This window comes from Odontesthes bonariensis, chromosome 6, assembly GCF_027942865.1.
Source record: "Odontesthes bonariensis isolate fOdoBon6 chromosome 6, fOdoBon6.hap1, whole genome shotgun sequence".
In the NCBI taxonomy this organism is placed as follows: domain Eukaryota; kingdom Metazoa; phylum Chordata; class Actinopteri; order Atheriniformes; family Atherinopsidae; genus Odontesthes; species Odontesthes bonariensis.
Window position 1 is genome coordinate 3,232,430 of NC_134511.1, and position 17,182 is coordinate 3,249,611.

Genomic DNA, 17,182 nt, shown 5'->3' on the forward strand with positions numbered 1-17,182 from the left:
AACATGGTTTAACAGATTGTTGTTAGTGTTTCAGAGTTTAATGAGACAGAACGTGTTGTAATTCTACTTTTGTTAAATATTTTGCACAAATAACACACCAGTGTTCGACCTGCATCTTGCTGTGTGAACCCTTCAAACAAGACTCAGTGTTGGGCTGCATGTAAAAGATTCTGGTTTGTTCTAATGGACATCCAAGAAGACATCAACTCATCACACCATGCACAGTCCTGTTATTTATTAGCACTTAACCAATATTCAGCAACATCACAGAAGGACACATGCTGCTCCTTCAAATAACTCAGGTTTCTGGATAATAAAGTTTGAAAATTGTAGTTTGACTCAGGAGTGTTGTCAGAAATAAAGCTTTACTGGGGCACAGACCCACATTACACAGATCCCAACCTCTCTTTTCATCGAGGTCTGTGACATAAGCTACACAAACCTCCCTCTATAACTGCTACTAACACATCTGCTGCTGAAACTGAAACATGGGGAAGTATGTACGTTAGGTTTATGATAAAAGTCCACATTCACTCTGGAGCTGCAGCAGGGTGAGCAGGTCATCATAGGAACACTTTAACAGGAACCAGTTTGCATGAAGGAGGCAGCTGTGGCAGCAGGAGCCCAGACTCCCAGCCTGTGGCTCCGTGAAAAACACAGACAACCAGTACATGACCATGACTCCATCTCCTAACACAGCAGCTTCTTGATGCTATTTCCAGTCTTCATCCAGGACTCTGTGGCTCATTCTCCTCTGACTGTCTGCGAGTCGACCGATCTGTAACACCAGCAGGAAGACTCAGCTCTCACCAACTCCTCATCAACCTGTTCACTGGACAAACTGTCAAACAGACCAGGAGTATCGACCACAGCAACAGGACGACCATCCACTTCACTTTGTTCTTTCTGGCAGATCTTGGTAAGTGACTTTTGGGCTGATTCTGCTTCAAACTCTCTGAAACTCAAAAAGCACGATGGATACTAAATAACAGCACATGGTTGTGATAAACTTATCTGAAGTGTTTGAAGCTGTTCTCTTGTTGGACTTGTGGAGATTTCATCTAAGACCAGCCTCTAAGCACGTGTGTCCTGGCACACAAAACTGTTTTTTTACCATTTCCACGTCCCTGTTTCTGTCAACTCCGAGAAGTCAGCATATTCATCATTACATCACATCACATTACATCACATTACATCACATTACATCACATTACATCACATTACATCACATCACATTACATCACATTACATCACATTACATCACATCACATTACATCACATTACATCACATTACATCACATTACGGTCATTCTGCAGACACTTTTATCCAAAGAGACTTACAATAAGTGTGTTCCACATCAGTAGGCTAAAGAACTTCAGGTCACAAGAAATCATAAGTGCATAACTAGTGCTGGAGTAAGTGCAGTAAGTTAGGTACCGAGACAAATGGGAAGACAGTTTAGGAAACAAATAAGTGCGTAAGGAGCTGGGAGGAAACAGGTGATGTCCTCAGAGGGCACCAGGGATCTGGGTAGTGTTTCCTGAGGAGATGGTTTGCAGCCTGCGGCCAAAGATGAGCAGCATGAACATAAGAGCTCATTACGTTCCCTGCTCCATCACCAGGTGACTCTGCACTACCCTTTGTAAAGATAAAAGCTAATCACATCACTTCCTCTCATGAAGAAACGCTTCAACACAAAAGACAAGTCAAGAGACGACACATCTCAACAAAACACGCTTTCAGAAACGTCTCCGGAAGCTTCAGTTGGTGGTAGTTAGTTCAGCCTTACTGCTTCATCCACCCCTGATGAAACATCCCGTTCCTGCTCCGTCTTTTCTCCTCCTGATATAGAATATATACAGTGTAGTTGCGAATGTTTGTCAAACCAAACATCCTATAAGTCCAAACAAGCCACTACTGAACTGGGGTTGGGTTTCGAACGCAGGCAAAAAGGAAGTCCAATGTCCAATACCTGAAGATTGAGTTTTGACGGTTTATTTTTTTCAGCTGGCAAGCAAATAATACAGATCCAACTTTTCTTTGTCCTCTGCTGCTTCTCCTGCTCTGGTAAAAAACCACAGGCCCCACCCCAATCCATCCTGGTCCTATACCAGTCCCTATATTTATAGGGAATGGACCCACAGTTCTTCCTGTCTAAAACAAACAATTATTAACCTACAAATAAACTCTGTAAAGAACCCCCCAAAATATAAAGTAACCCGAGAATAAATTTGAACAAAATTCAAAGTAATGAAGATGAGGAATAAATAGCTCTAACATACACTTACTCTAGCACTAGTTTTGCTCTTAGCTGTTTGGTAGTGAAGGAAATGCACTTATGATTTCTTGTGACCTGAAGTTCTTTTGCCTACCGATGTTGAACGCACTTATTGTAAGTCGCTTTGGTTAAAAGCGTCTGCAAAATGACCGTAATGTAATGTAATACATTATTCTGGAAGCAGTACAGCATCAACAGAGCAGCTATTTGGTTTTGATGAGTCATCAGACTTCTTTCAAGGCAAAAAACCTTCTAAGTTCTCGTATTTCATCACGAAAGTGTGAACATGAAAGTTTAATGTAAGTTTAATATAATCTCCTTTTCTAAATACTCACAACTTAATTCCACCAGAGACGCTTTCACAAACTGGGATGCAACAGTTGTCTTTCTGCACAAAAACAAAGACGTCTGATCTTTAATTTTTTGTGACTCACTGTCACTCTGCACGCTTGCCTTCATCTGAAGGGCTCAGATCTTTTCCTTAGTGAAGATCCTTACATTCTTCAGTCGGCTCACATCCTCACACATTTACCCGATACACGCTGCTCTAATCTGTACGTCTCCTCTGACAGTTTGTGTTCTTTTGTTGTCTGATGGATGCACGTTGAAAACCTTCATGAAATCACTCATTACCTTGGAATAAGATGGTCATCTCTTTGTCATATCTGGTTTCTTCCCAAGACTTTCCATCTTCCCTGCTGGTCCCAGTGACTCTGACTCTGACTCGTGTGGTTTGACGTAGCTGGACAGACGGATTCTGGTCTTTCCTCCCACCAACCCCCTTCTTGCTGGTCCCCCTGCTCACTGCTCTCGTGGGTGCACGTGGCCACACATTCTTCTCCAGAGTCGGATGCTTTTCTCAGAGAAGGGGATGGACATTTTTCATTGGGTGGGCTGCCTGATATGACAGATTACTGGTGTTTTTGCTGTGTGTTGTGGCACTTGCGGGGGGCCGTCATGTTGGTCGAGATGCGGCTGACATAACTTTGAGGAACTCTGGCTGTGTTTGAAACCGCATACTACATACTACATACTTCCATACTACATACTACATACTTTCAATCGACATACTGATCGATCAGACAGTATGCAGAGCGTTTACCCACAATGCATTTCGCTCCTGCCCGAGCCGAAATCAGCCGGCCTGAAGCTGATTTCGCTTAAGCTCTAAACTCTGTAAACTTTAGCAACATTTGAAACATTTTCAGGCGAGAAAGTAGTCGTTTAGATCCCCAACGTGTTGAAAACCTGACAAAATACCGGCTGTTTACAAGTTTGTTCCCATGAATTCGCCGCTACTAAAGCTAGCCGCAGTGAGCAACGCACTTCCTGTTATTTTCACAAAAATAAAATACCCGTTGCCTTTTATCATAGAGAAAGCCATTACCATACAATTGGTCGTCACGTTACGTTGCATCTTGGGTAGTTTGAGTATGAGTAGTAACCTCATGAGGCATACCCAACATTTCGGAGAATCTAGTATGCATCCGGGAACTTCTCGCTTACTCAAACTCGCATACTAACTCAAAAAGTCAGTATGCGTAGTAGGAGAAGTATGCGGTTTCGAACACAGCCTCTCTGTCTGTTCCTGACGGTCGCCCAACCACCTGCTGGTTCAACACTGTTAGGACATTAATTTAAATTGAGGCGTCTGTCCTCCTGAGCTCTGCAGGGACATAAAGGCCGTTTCTCAATACCCAAGTATGCAAGTCCGTACTCGTGTGCTTACAAGTATGGACTTGTCAGAAGTACGGACTTCTGAGCACACAAGTACGCTCATTGTGCATTTGGAACGGAAGCGTACTTGATCACGTGTAATTACGTGACTACGTCAAAGGCTTTGACGTTGCTGCCAAAAAGTGTAATCATTGTGTAAATAAGAGTAACATTTCCAAACAGAACTTACAGTCATGTGCTTTCTCCTCTGCCATCATCGCTCGTGCCGCACTGCATTCTGGGACAGCGAGCTGTCTGAAGTCTACACGAGTCACCACAGAAGCAAACTGGATAAAATGGGCAGAGCCAGCACACATCCGGGAATGTGGAGCGCACTTGTCTGGATGCGTACTGAAATGGCCACAGCCTGAACCTGATGACCTTTGACCTTCTCCGTCTGTCCTTGAACAGGGGAGGGAGAGGAGCCCTTTGTCCCGGTGGTGTGAAGGTGGAGCGCCGAAGGAGCACTCAGAGATGGGTTCTGATTGGTAGCAAAGGTTGGCCATGCATCACACCCCGCGCTGTCTGATTGGCTGGTTGTGTTTGAGGTTCAAGCAGTGCTGGAGTCGCTGTTTGCAGATGACGTGGAGAGCGAGATGTACTCGGGGGCCGGAGCGTCTGCGCTCATCCGTTCGGCATAACTGTCAGGAAACCAGCCGGTCCGGCCCCTGAGCTCACCTTTCAGCCAGCCGGGCTCTTCTGTCTGGGACTCTCGCACCTTTATTACATCTCCAGGAGCAATACTGATCTCATCATGGGTGCGAGCATCAAATGAATACTGAGCTCTGTAGTAGACCACCCTCGCTGGGGGCTGCTGCTGCTGGTCCAAGGTGCCGGCTGACGCTTTCTGGTCCAACAGGCTGGGACCCTCTGCCTTTTGAACTGTGAAGGAAAAAAAGTATTAAAAAAAAACAGGTTCAAGCAAAACCTGGAACCATCTGCACAAAGCACAACATCTTCTGACCTGGAGAACATATTAGGATGAGTATTTGATATTGTATTGACCAGTTAGACCAGAGATCCTCATTGTGCGGCTCCTCAAGCTTTAATTGGCGGCTCGCACTCCCATAGTAGCTTATAACAATATGGTAACAATAACAATACATTTTTTCAAATAACATACAGCGAATACTGCACAGTATTAGGTATTTTTATTAAGTTTGCGTTTTTGTAGTATTAAGTATTTTTATTAAGTATTAATTAAGGCTTAATGGTGTTTCCTAAAGGGGGCACACTGTTAAACCTGGCAACGCAGCCCGCTTAAACCACCTCACACTAGCTCCTTTAGCCGGCGCGAGATGCAGGCACAATGGATCGGTTTTTAATTAAAACAGGGCAAAAACCAGCACAAAAACCATGCTCATCCTGAATGTCTCACTATGATTACAACAACAAACTACAAATACAACATGAAGAAAGTCGAGGACATGCACGCCAGCTTCCGCTCATCCCAGTATTAAGGTAAATGTGGTCTGAAAATGTATTGGCTGTGTTGTTCCTTTTTTTGTGGGATGTTTTATATGTAGAAATGCATATTTGCAAAAGGGGACTTTAGTGTGTTGTAGTAAAAGTGGCTCTTCCCTTGATTTTGCTGCCAATGTGGCTCTTGGGAAAAAAAATAGTGAGTATCACTGAGTTAGAGGAACGATATCAAGCATGAGCCAGAAGTTCTTTATAGGAGCATCCAGGCTGAGAACCTGACATGGGGATACATGAACTAACGTCTCATTATTGGTTAAACAGTGACGGTACAGGTGTGTCTCTCTGGTCACGCATTGATATATGCAGGCATGATGCCACCCAGAAATAAACCGTGTTTACGTCACTCTCGATTGAACAAATGAGATCAGGAGCCGTCTTTAATGTGAACTGCTGATAAATCATGAGATTCTGACACCTACAGTACATACTGCTTCTATGGATTCCAGCCAGCTCTTACGTCTTGTGTGCATTTATTTGAATTATGTGTTTATTTCTGCAGTCTGTCGCCTGTTTGCTGGAACTGAAAGGGTCAGAGCACGTCTCCGCTTCATTCTGATGACAGCCCAAACTCTGCACGTGTGCATGTCTGTTACCGTAAATCCTCTAATATAGGCCGGGGGCTTTATTCACTCACGTGCATCTTGGTCCCGGCCATTATTGGAAGGAGGCCAGAATTAGAGACAGGCCTCTATTTCTATTTGAGCAAAACAGACTACCAGTGGAATGAATAAAAACGAGATTTTGTGTCTATTTGAACCTATAAAATAGACAAATACCGGCAATTCAGGCTAAATTCCAGTGTAGTACCGGTAATATGGTAACAGAAACGTAGCAAACATACCGGTACCAGTAGACTGCGGTCAAGTGAGCCGCCACTCGTTCATCCGCGGCTCACTTGACCGCAGTTACCAGTAGTGCATTGTCACTTAACCATGGGGATAATTAGGCTACCGGTATTTCATCTCCTCTTCATCTCTCCCCGTAATCTCGTCATCACTCGCGCCAGTCTCTACAACAAGTTCATTATTGTACAGTTCTTCTTCGTCCTCCTCATGTTCTGCTGCCTGTCTGTTCTCTTCCTCGCGCAGACGGGCAGCAGCGCAGGGCTGTAAAAAACGATATCGGTAGTTTGGCCGTTATTGCAAGTCACACAGGCTCACTCACGATCGTGATCGCATTCGAATGCGATAGTGATAGAAGTGAATGCTAATTTCAACATACCATATAGCCTACTTATTTATTTTTTATTTTACTTAATTTTGCTTTAACTTTGTTGTTACCGGTAATCTGACTGTAAAGCGCACTGAGCTGCAAGTCTTGTATGTTACGATCACAAGTACCGGTATAATGTTGAGGCTGCCCAGAGAAATCGTTGGTTCTAATTATAGACCCGGCCTGTATAAGAGTCCGGCCAGTATTTACCTCCTCCGACAGCGAGACCGGCCAATATTAGAATCCCGGCCAGTAATGGAATACAGGCCAATATTAGAGGATTTACGGTATCTAACCTGAAAACCTGCCACACTCCTCCCTTACCTCCATATTAAAGAAGAAGTTCGGGTTTTTAGATATTTATATCACTGGAGATCGGCGTATATCCATATAACGGGATCCATATACTTTAAGACGAATGGATGAATGAACGCGTGTTATTGAGCTGTTAGCTCAGAGCTGCCGTGTTGTTGTTATCCGGGGCTATTGGGGGGCTTATAGGAAGCTTTCTACACACGCGTCTGGTGGGATGACGTCATCGCCGCGCGCCGCTGCAGCACAGCTTTAATATGTTAAATATAATATATAGCTTTAATATATTAAATCTGTAGCATAGTTTCCTTCCTCTGTACAGGGGGCTACATGAATCGTCTCTGACGTTGTTTTCAGCCTTTTTCAATCCAAAGTACTCACAGAGCTCCACATCATACGGGCTCCGCATCATTATTTCACCTGTATGTGCAAACCAATGGATGAACAAGCTGTTCCCATTTTACTTTTAAAAGATGCTGTCATCAGTGCTGTTTTCCAACAGAAAACATGTGTGTTACTCATGTGCTGATCTGCTTACCGGTTCCTAAACACAGAGGTGGAACTGCAGAATCCACTAAAACAGGAACAGAAAGTCATTCTAAGCTGAATTACACCAGAGATATATTTACCTTTCACCTCGGCCTTTGTCCGAAGCTCTTTGAGTTCAGCCTGTAGTTTGGAATTTTCCTCCATTTTGCCACGTGCAAATGTCTTAGCTGTGTAACACTGTGCCTTGTTGTTGACAGTGATATTTTTTTGCACAGCGTCCAGCAGCTCTGGGATCTGCTGCCTGTCTTTGATGTTCAGAACAACAGATCTTCCTGCACAGCTCTGACGGAGCTCCTGGATATCTTTGTTACCTTTTATAAAGTCAACAAAAGCTGGAGCTGTAGGATCTGACTCCACAGTGAACAGAATCATGGTGAAGTCATTGACTCGAGGGCTGAATGTGTCCTGGATGGTCTGTAACTCTCCCTTGTCTTCATCAGTGAGGGGACCCACAGGGAGGACCAGGATGAAGGCATGGACGCCCTCAGGATCACAGAGGGAGACGCACCTGAATGATTCCTCCATCACTGCCTCCGGAGGTTCTCCACACAAGGCAGGCAGCTCCACCAGAGAAACCCGACGTCCACACACCTCTGCCTGATGTTTAACACACTCTGATGAGTTGGAGCCTGAATGGAGCTGCGTCTGACCTAAAATGGCCGTGGCTGCTGAAGTCTTCCCTGCTCCTCTCCTCCCACACAGAACCAGGTTTAAAGATGGTTTCCTGTGACCCCGCTCAGTCAGGGGGGGGGCAGGGTTAGATCGTGTGAAGGTGAATAAGGTTTCCTTGTTGGAGTGCACAATACTTTCAATCATCTTCATTAACAGGTCCCGGTCCTCATCACACATGCTGTAGTGTCTTCCTCCACAGTCTTTAAGGAGATTTCTGACAGAGGTATTTATATCAGTCTTAGCTGTAATGATGACCATCGAATGTTTGAAGGAATCTGGACCGAACAAACTCAGGATGAACTTCAGTGTTTGTCTGTTCTTCTCAGTGAAGTCTGAAGGCCTCACTAACAGCAGCAGAACATTTGGTCCAGCAGCACAGAGGCTCACACAGCTTCTCATCTCTTCCATGAAAGCTTCCAGTGACAGATTCAACATGTCGGGAGTTTTCACGACTGTCACCGGTATTCCTCTCCACTCTCCACAGGAGGCCACGCAGTGCGGTGACTGTTTCTGGTGGTGGGAACGTTGGGGTCCGATGATCAGTTTGCAAAGCTTTGCCTTTTTGTCCTCACTATTCCCCAGCAGCACGATCCTGAGAGCAGAAGCTGAAACACAGCAGAGGAAAGTTTAAAGCATTTAAACTGAATACAAATGTCAGCTTTATGTCCTGCAGCTGGTCCTCCACTTCCTGTTTGGAGGATTTTTGCTCTTTTTCCTGTTAAAGGCTTTTAGTTTTTGGGTCGGTTTAGATGCTCTGTTCCTCTGAGGTCTGTACCGTAACAGAAGTGACTAAATAAGATCAACATCAACAGTTGCCAGATGCTGAACAAGACATTTTACACCTAAACATCAAATATGAGTTCATGGGCATACTAAATCCATCATTTATTTTATTTAATCAAATCAAATCAACTTTATTTGTAGCACATTTCATGTACAAACAGTTCAAAGTGCTTTACATAAAATAAAAGCATTGCAGCAGGGAGTGGAAGAAGCATTAAAAATACAAAAAAGAATATAAAGAGAAACAAATAAAATCATTAAAATGAATTTAAAAAAAAGCAACAGTCCAGATAAGTTCAAAGATATCGTGCAGATTTCATGCATAGACACATGAGAACAGAACTGTTTTTAACCTGGATTTAAAAATGTCTCCATTTGGTGAGAGTTTAATCTTCACTGGCAGTTTGTTCCACTTGTTTGCAGCATAACAGCTAAATGCTGCTTCTCCATGTTTAGTCTGGACTCTGGACTGGACCAGCTGACCTGAGTCCTTGGATCTAAGAGCTCTGCTGGCTTTATATTCTCTGAACAGATCACAGATGGAAACCATCAGCAGGCTTTTAAACTCTGTTCTACAGAGTGAGACTGAACTCACCAGGTGCTGCAGCAGCCATGATGAAGATGATGATGATGATGATGATGTCACCGTGTCGTATCAGACCAACTCTACAGCAGACCAAACGCTGGCTTCATCAGTCTGACAGAAGAGAAGTGTTTTAGAACATCTGTTCACAGCCAGGGGTTAGAAACACCAACAGGTTTCATTCAGCTGCAACAGAACGGCCACAGTGAGCAATGAGGAACATTATTTATAGTTTTACTTGTTCTATGAAGACTACTTTAAGACTGTCATTAGACTCATAACTCACATTGTTTTTAAAGACGTTGAATTGAACTAAAAAATGTTTTTTTCTTTAACAGATATTGATGGAACAAAGAAGTAATCAGTCACACCCATCGATCAATGCGTGTGACTGATTACGGTTATTCTTCTGTCAATAATCCAAACTAAAAAATGTCAAAACAAAAATAAACTAAATTAAATCAAACGGCCACTGAGACACCTGGGGAGTGAATTTACGCAGGTAAAATGAGTTCATTGTCCAGGCGAAAAAAATGAGGTTTCTTTAGGTTTATTGCTCCAACCAAGCAAACGAACAAAGAACAAAGGGCCTTTGCTGCCTTCTTGCCCTGGTAAAAAACCATTAGCCCTCCCAGGTGCCCGCTCACCTGCGACTGCCTGCCCATAAGTAAACTCTCCCAGTGCTTTCAAAATAAAAGCATAATTAAATACCCAAATGAACTCAGACAATACTAAATATCATAAACAACCAAAAAAAGGTGCATTCCCCCAAACTAACCCCCCAAAAGATAACTAAATAATAAGTAAGCCAAATATTACAAACAGCTCCTACAACACCTGAAGATGAAAATAAAAGTTGGTGTTTTATTCCTTGTTTTATCAAGGAATATTTGTCTTTATTTGCATTTATTTTTGTGTTTACTCACCTGAAAGTCTTCCTGCGTCTTTCCACCGTGAGGCTCCCAGAGAAAGTCTTCCAGGTGAGGACTGAGCCACGGACAGCAGAGTTATTGCAGATCAAAGGACAAAAGGCGTATCAGGTGGTATCAGGTGGTATCAAGAAACCTGCCTGAACACTAACTGGGACTTTGATCATGATGGAGGATGTTTTACTGCTGATCCTGCGGGACACAAACGGGCTTCAGAGAAGGAGTTTTTAAAGGATTCTCTGTGAGCCTGAGACTCTCGTGAACAACCTCTGAGGACATTTGGAGAATATGTGACATCCATGTTGTGACAGCGTGTAAATCTCAAAAATGGCAACTCCAGCTGAAACAGTCACACCTGTTGTTGGTTCATTATAACTCTGTCCTGTAAAGTACTGCCCCAACCAGCAGCATGAGGGAATATTCCATCATATAAGCTCTACATCGTTTAACAAGCTGCAAAATCCACATAATCAGGAAGGAGAGGAGCTGATGAAGCGCCTAAATGCTGTACTGGGATGGATGAATCATGGACCTTTGACAGATTTGACATCAAAACCAGCAAAAACACTTTTTAATTTGGAGGAATCAGAAAACGATCATAGTAGTGGCCATTTGTCCATAAAAAACTAATTAAACTTAAACCAAACCAAATCAAAAGGCCACTGATGCACCATGGGAGATGTGGTTTAACACAGGCAAAAGAAGATGAATGTCCAAGATGGATTCATGCGTTTTCTGATGATTTATTTCAAAACAATAAAACAAACAAAAGAACAAAGAAAACCTGCTGCTCTCTCCTTTTCCCTGGTAAAAAAAAACGTAGGCCCACCCAGGTGCATGCTGGGACTCCAGGTGACCCAATTACCAAAATATTCTAAACAAATAACTAACAAAGAATATTAGCAAAACATCTAATCTAAATAAAGCACTGAAATTAATCAAATAAAGTTACTCATAATTAGCTAATTAAATTTACAACTAGACCCAAAAACAAAAACTAACTTTACAAATAGCTCCTACAATCGTGTTAGGACTGAAATCCCCTCTCCAATTCCTCCTTAAGACAATTCTGTTGCTTCTTCATTTAAACACTTGATAGAGATTTTTCCTGCTGCTTTTATGAGGATGACCGGCCCAAACTTGGCAGCGACACACAACAACACTCCAATAAATGGGACCTTCGTCCAGCAGTCTGTAAGCTGCACCTCTGCAGGAGGCGGAGTCTTCAGAAAGGTCATATTGTGACAAGCAAAAAGAGACTGGCATCAGATAATCAGAAGGAAAGAAGATGCTTCTCCCAGTTTCAACATTTTTTCCTTTATTTACTATCAAATGAAGCTGAAATGACTTCAGTCACCAAACATTCATTGTACTTGCTGCAGTGACTGGAGGTTTTTATCACTTACATTAAACAACTGGTGCTCTTATCTCTCTGTTTATAGTAGTTATGACTGAGTTATGGTTTACTGAAATATTTCCTGGATCAGCCCTGGAACACGACCAGATTTTCAAACATTCACATCTTGATTTGAGTTATTTGATATCACCACAAAAAAATCAGCTCAAGCTGAAGCTCTTCACATTGAAGGAACAATTCCTGACACTCGATATCAGAAACTGAATCTAATATTTGAAATAAAGCTCCTCAGCATGAATAAATATCTTCAAATCTTTGTAAAATTAAACATTTTGTTCATTAATAACTAAACATATGTTGGATATTATTCTAAAAGGATAAATAATCGGGCAGATGGATGATACCATACATATATTTCAGAGATCCAAAAAGGAAAATCTGTCATTTTTAGCAGTATCAGCAGTGGAATCACGGGACCTGCGAAAGCGAAGACATGGGAAGCAATTACGAGTGCTGTTAATTCCATGTAACCAAAAAAAAAAAAAAAAAAAAGGTTTGATATGAAAATGGCTTAAAAAAAACGTCTCGTCCTGACCAGGCGATCGATGACTGCAACTAAAGCCGTGCAATCAGTTGTTGCCTCATCATGATGGCTCTTTGATGGGGTGGTCCACGAGGGGGGTCTTCTGGCATCACACCTTCTGGTCTGCCTGGGCTGGTTCAGGTGGAGACCCTCGTTCATGGCAATATTGCGCCATGAACGAGGTATCGAGACACACCCACCTGGCCTTCAGCTCAGTGCGCTCCACGACAACACGGGTGTTTTGATGCGTATATGTGATTATAATTATGATTGGCAGTCCAGCCACGGCATGAAAGTCCCTCTTAATTTGTACTTGTTGGACAGCGGTGTATGGGAATCTGATGTACCATGGGTGATAAACTGATGAGAGCTTTGATGACCAAGGGGAGCGCACGACTCACAGAGGACTGGGACACCCCCGATCTGTCTCCAATCTCCCTCTGAAAGCTTCCAGTGGCCAAAAATCCAAGGGTGGTGAGGACCTGGGCGTGTGGTGGAATTGGGTTTGATCGGCGTGTTTCTCTCTGGAGTTGTGGCTCTAGCAAGCTGCATATTTGTAGCTGCACAGTCCTTGGCAATCTAAATCGCGATGTCAGCCATTCGTCTGTCCCCACACGGTCTCTTCAAGAGCCTGACGCACTAAGGCATCAAAAAGTAGCAAGACAGCCGCTGGTTACACTTCCCATTGACCTTGTTATATACATATTTAAATGAAACTTCAATTAGTGCACAATTTAAGTCAAACAGAATAATGTCAGCATAATTATGGGGTATAATGTATATATTTATTTATGTTTTCTTCAAAGTAATTAAATTAGTCAAGCAAACGTGATTTGAATAACAGCGGGCTATTTTACGAAACTCCTTCGACAGGTCTGGATCACTCGTAAATTCTGTTCGTACCTGAAAGAAAACGTAAAATACGAAAAGATTGGTGAATGAGCCAATTCTCTTAAATCACTCGTACGCACGATTTAAGAACAAATCTGTGCGTACGAACGGTTCTTGCATGAGGCCCATTGTGCGTATTTGTTCGTTCGTATCTGTCATCAACTGGCGCTGGAAACGCTCATGACCGCCCTCTAGTGGTTAAACTGCACAGCTACGTCGTTAACCGATGTTTTCTTTGGAAATAATAACCGGAAGTTAGATTACCGGTACCATGGTAACAGCGAGAAATAAAAACTATGGTCTGTTTAAGATTACTGTCAGATAAAGTAACCATGTTTTAGCACCACATTCACTCATTTTCTACTTAACATTTAAACTAAATATAAACAGAGCTAATAAAGAAGCTAGCTAGCGCTAACTGTAGCTTGGTTTACACCGGAAGACTCCTGATAACTTAAAGGGGATAGAGAATCAAAATCGTCTTTTTCCCGTTTTTGGTGTCCTGAGTCTCCCCGCTGTGGGGAGTACACACGAAGTGCCAGCAAGTGTCAGAACCTCTGTTTCAAGTTCTCCCCTTTTTTGAGTATCCCCCATAAGAGTTACAAGCCCATTTTTGTGAAAAAGTGACGTCACTTTTTCAGCAATCGCCCCCCCCCGCACCCAAGTCCACAGCCACTCCGTTTCAGACACGCCCCTTCGGCGAGAAGCAGGAACAGGTGTGCCTTCCGAGGCTGTGAAAGCGGACTACGATCGTTACATATTCTTCCCCCGGAAAGCAATGTTCGCGATCAATGGCTTTTATTTATTTTTAACAGCATCCCCAACCGCCGACTTTTCCTTTGCGCTGCGCATTTCACGGACTACAGTTTCACAAAGCTCCGTTCCGAGCAGCTCATGGTCAGTTCCGACAGGGACAGACAGACTGCAGCGAGCACACAGCTCGCTGCAGTCTGTGTCTCGCTCCGGTAATCAGCTGCACCTCTCCAGGGGTCCGTTTCACGTAGCAGGTTCAACCAACTCTGAGTCTATTCCTGACCTCTGAGTTGATCTACTCTGAGATAGAAAACCCTGAGTTTTCGGTTCCACAAACGCTGATTTGAGTGAGGTTGATCAACTCTGAGTAAGTTCACCTTGAGTTTAGCGCGTGCACCACAACTTTAAAAAGCCAGCATCAATGGAGCCCCGATTCGACGAGTCACCTTGGCAACGGGGAAGAGGAGGGGCTACGTTTTTCACCAACCTCGAATTGGAAATCTTAATGCGCTCATACGGCGAGTTTCAATACGTTTTTAGAAATAAGTGCAACACCGTTGCAGCAGCAAAAGTGTAAGTTTAAATGTAGTCCTTTGCAATCACAATAATATTACAGGGAAACTGCTTGAATGGTAGCCCATTCATTTATTTCATTTAGGTGCAATCCCGCGGGGGAGAAGCGCACTTGGCACCAGTTTAAGATGAAATATAAAAACATTGTTCAAACAGGCGAGACCTCAGCATGGAGGTACCTCATTTTGATCATGTTTTACACTGTAAAATAAATATTAAGTGGCTATTTGACTGTGCAGTTATTTTATTCCCAACATAATGCTGTTTTCACACACATAAACTATGTCTTCTCATCTATACCATCCATGCATCCATTATCTATACCGCTGAATCCGTCAGTCGGGTCGCGGGGGGGCTGGAGCCTATCCCAGCGGTCAATGGGCAAGAGGCGGGGTACACCCTGGACAGGCCGCCAGTCCATCACAGGGCCACATAGAGACAAACGAGACAAACAACCATGCACACTCACAGTCACTCCGAAGGACAATTTAGAGTCATCATCTATATCATGTTCTGTTAAATAATTAAGCCTATTTAAATAAACACAGACTTCTACAGAGCCAACAGAAAGAAGGCAGATGCCCGTAAAACGGGTGGTGCCCAGCACCGCCACCTCTAACGGGAGGGCAGTGGCTGAGGGAGTCCCCGGAGGGAATCCACCCCCAAGACACGAGTGCCTTTATAAAATATAATAGGCCTATATGTATTTTTTAAGCCTATTCATACAAATATTTATTTGTCTTTTATGTATTTTTTTCTTTTGTCCCAACACATTCTGATGGTGCCGCTCAAAAAGATAATTGTCTGTAAATGCAAAAATCTATGCGCGGTCTGATAACCATGATCTCCGACGAATATTTATTTCTCTGTGCAATAATGCTGCTCCTTCATCCATGGGATCGTTGTCAAAAGGACATGTTCGTGAAAAAAGTTGCCTCCTACTGTGCCTAATGGACTTATAGAAGTAGAAGAACTCACTCTGCTGACTGAATGAATGAGGAAATCAAATGGCGTGTGTGGCTGAAAGAGGGCGGAGACAGAAAGAAACTCAAGGTTTCTTGAATAAAACCTGGTCCCGACCAGGTTAGGTTCAGAGATTCTGTTACTCCGGTAACTGACCGTGAGGTTAAGTTACCTCTCTTTGTGAAACAGGCTAGAGTTACCCCTCTTTCTCGGGGTTGAGTTACCTCCCTTTGTGAAACGGAAAACTCAGGGTTTCCCTCATTTCAGGGTTAACCTACTCAGAGTTTTCACTAAACCTGCTACGTGAAACGGACCTCTGGAGAACAAACCAGTTACTCACACCTACCTTCTTTACGACGTTCTTTATGGTCCGACATACATAAATGGAGAGAAAAGAAGAAGAAACAAAGTGAATATTTCATGTTAAAAACAACACATCATAAACAAGCTGGAATTAAACTCTCTCCTTCTTTAAGGTGGACTGAAGAGAATCTGTAAACTCTAATCTAGTTGCAGCTTGATCACTGTTCAGAGAACTGAAAATATTTGAATAAAATGTGCTTTGTGTCGACCATCTACACAACACTGTTATTCTGTCTGTTCAGGGAAGTTTTCCCAGTTGTTCCAGTTCAATTTGCTGAGAGGTAACAGGAAATGAAACTGCTGCCAGGATGACTTTGAACTGAATCAGTAACAGCTAAAAGGCCGACTAAAGGAATCCTTCAGCTGTTATAGACATGAAACTTATCCACTGCTGACCTTTAATATCCTGGATCATAATATACAGTCTTTAAGAAGAACAAAGTCACCTCTTGGAAAGTGACCTAACTTTACCCTCAAAGCTCAACCACACACTGAATGACACATTTTCACATCTATGGGCCCAAAACAAAGTGACAGGGTTGTGTTTTCTTACTTCTTGACTTGTCGTGACTTCAGACACCCAAACATGTGCTCTCAAGCACAGAAAAAGGAGATTTTTTTCATGTCCCCTTTGAGTTAGACCAATGGTGCCCAAACTACGGCCCGCCACATCATATTTTTTGGCCCTCCAAAATGTGTCCGTAATGTATTCCATCCCTCCCGCACCGGCCTTCAACACCGTTAATCTCATTTCTTCCTGTTTATTCTTTATGGTGAGAACATGTGTAATTCCTTTGTTGGCCACTGGTAGGTTTTGGCGCTGTTGCGCAGCCTTTTTCAGAGACGGACTCTGGCCGATTTATCGAATGCTGCAAATGTAATAACATAAACACATTTTTGTCCTCTTATGGCCACTGTATTTAGAATCCTATGCAGTCATCATAACATAACGTTCACACTGCTCTCACCTCAGTATTGTGTGTCAAAATAAAAGCTTTTTTTTTAAAGATTTTATTAAAACATACATTGCAAAATGTTTGAAAACATTGTGTTGTTAAATAAGCTGAGTAATAGTAAAGTAGACTCATTATTTGCAACATAATTTTTGCAATATGTAGGCTTATTGATTTATTGATTAACAATGTGAAAGAAGTTGTGTAACTTTCAATTGTCAAAACAAAA

At 42.8% G+C, this 17,182-nt stretch overlaps 1 protein-coding gene across 5 annotated transcripts; it reads right to left on the reverse strand.

Annotated features, from left to right (window-relative positions):
• Positions 1 to 867: 867 nt before the first annotated feature.
• LOC142381839 (GTPase IMAP family member 8-like) lies at positions 868 to 16,350 on the reverse strand. 5 transcript variants are annotated; one of them, XM_075467100.1, is made up of 6 exons: positions 10,515 to 16,350; positions 9,601 to 9,702; positions 7,631 to 8,827; positions 4,186 to 4,877; positions 2,913 to 3,132; positions 868 to 955 (listed from the first exon to the last, which is right to left on the reverse strand). In XM_075467100.1, exons 2-4 carry the CDS (start codon positions 9,617 to 9,619, stop codon positions 4,546 to 4,548), a joined length of 1,548 nt encoding a protein of 515 aa, XP_075323215.1. In that variant the 5' UTR covers positions 9,620 to 9,702; positions 10,515 to 16,350; the 3' UTR covers positions 868 to 955; positions 2,913 to 3,132; positions 4,186 to 4,545. The 5 variants fall into 5 exon arrangements, with proteins under 5 accessions (XP_075323215.1, XP_075323214.1, XP_075323213.1 ...); XM_075467099.1 differs by lacking the exon at positions 2,913 to 3,132 and having other exon boundaries at positions 869 to 955; XM_075467098.1 differs by lacking the exon at positions 2,913 to 3,132 and having other exon boundaries at positions 889 to 961.
• Between the last annotated feature and the right edge of the window lie 832 nt (positions 16,351 to 17,182).

Coding starts and splice junctions, on each gene's coding strand:
- LOC142381839 (XM_075467100.1), bottom strand. Junction 4,878..7,630: donor GACAAAGGCCGAGGTGAAAG/GTAAATATATCT, acceptor TTTCCTTCACAG/TTCAAAAGGCAGAGGGTCCC.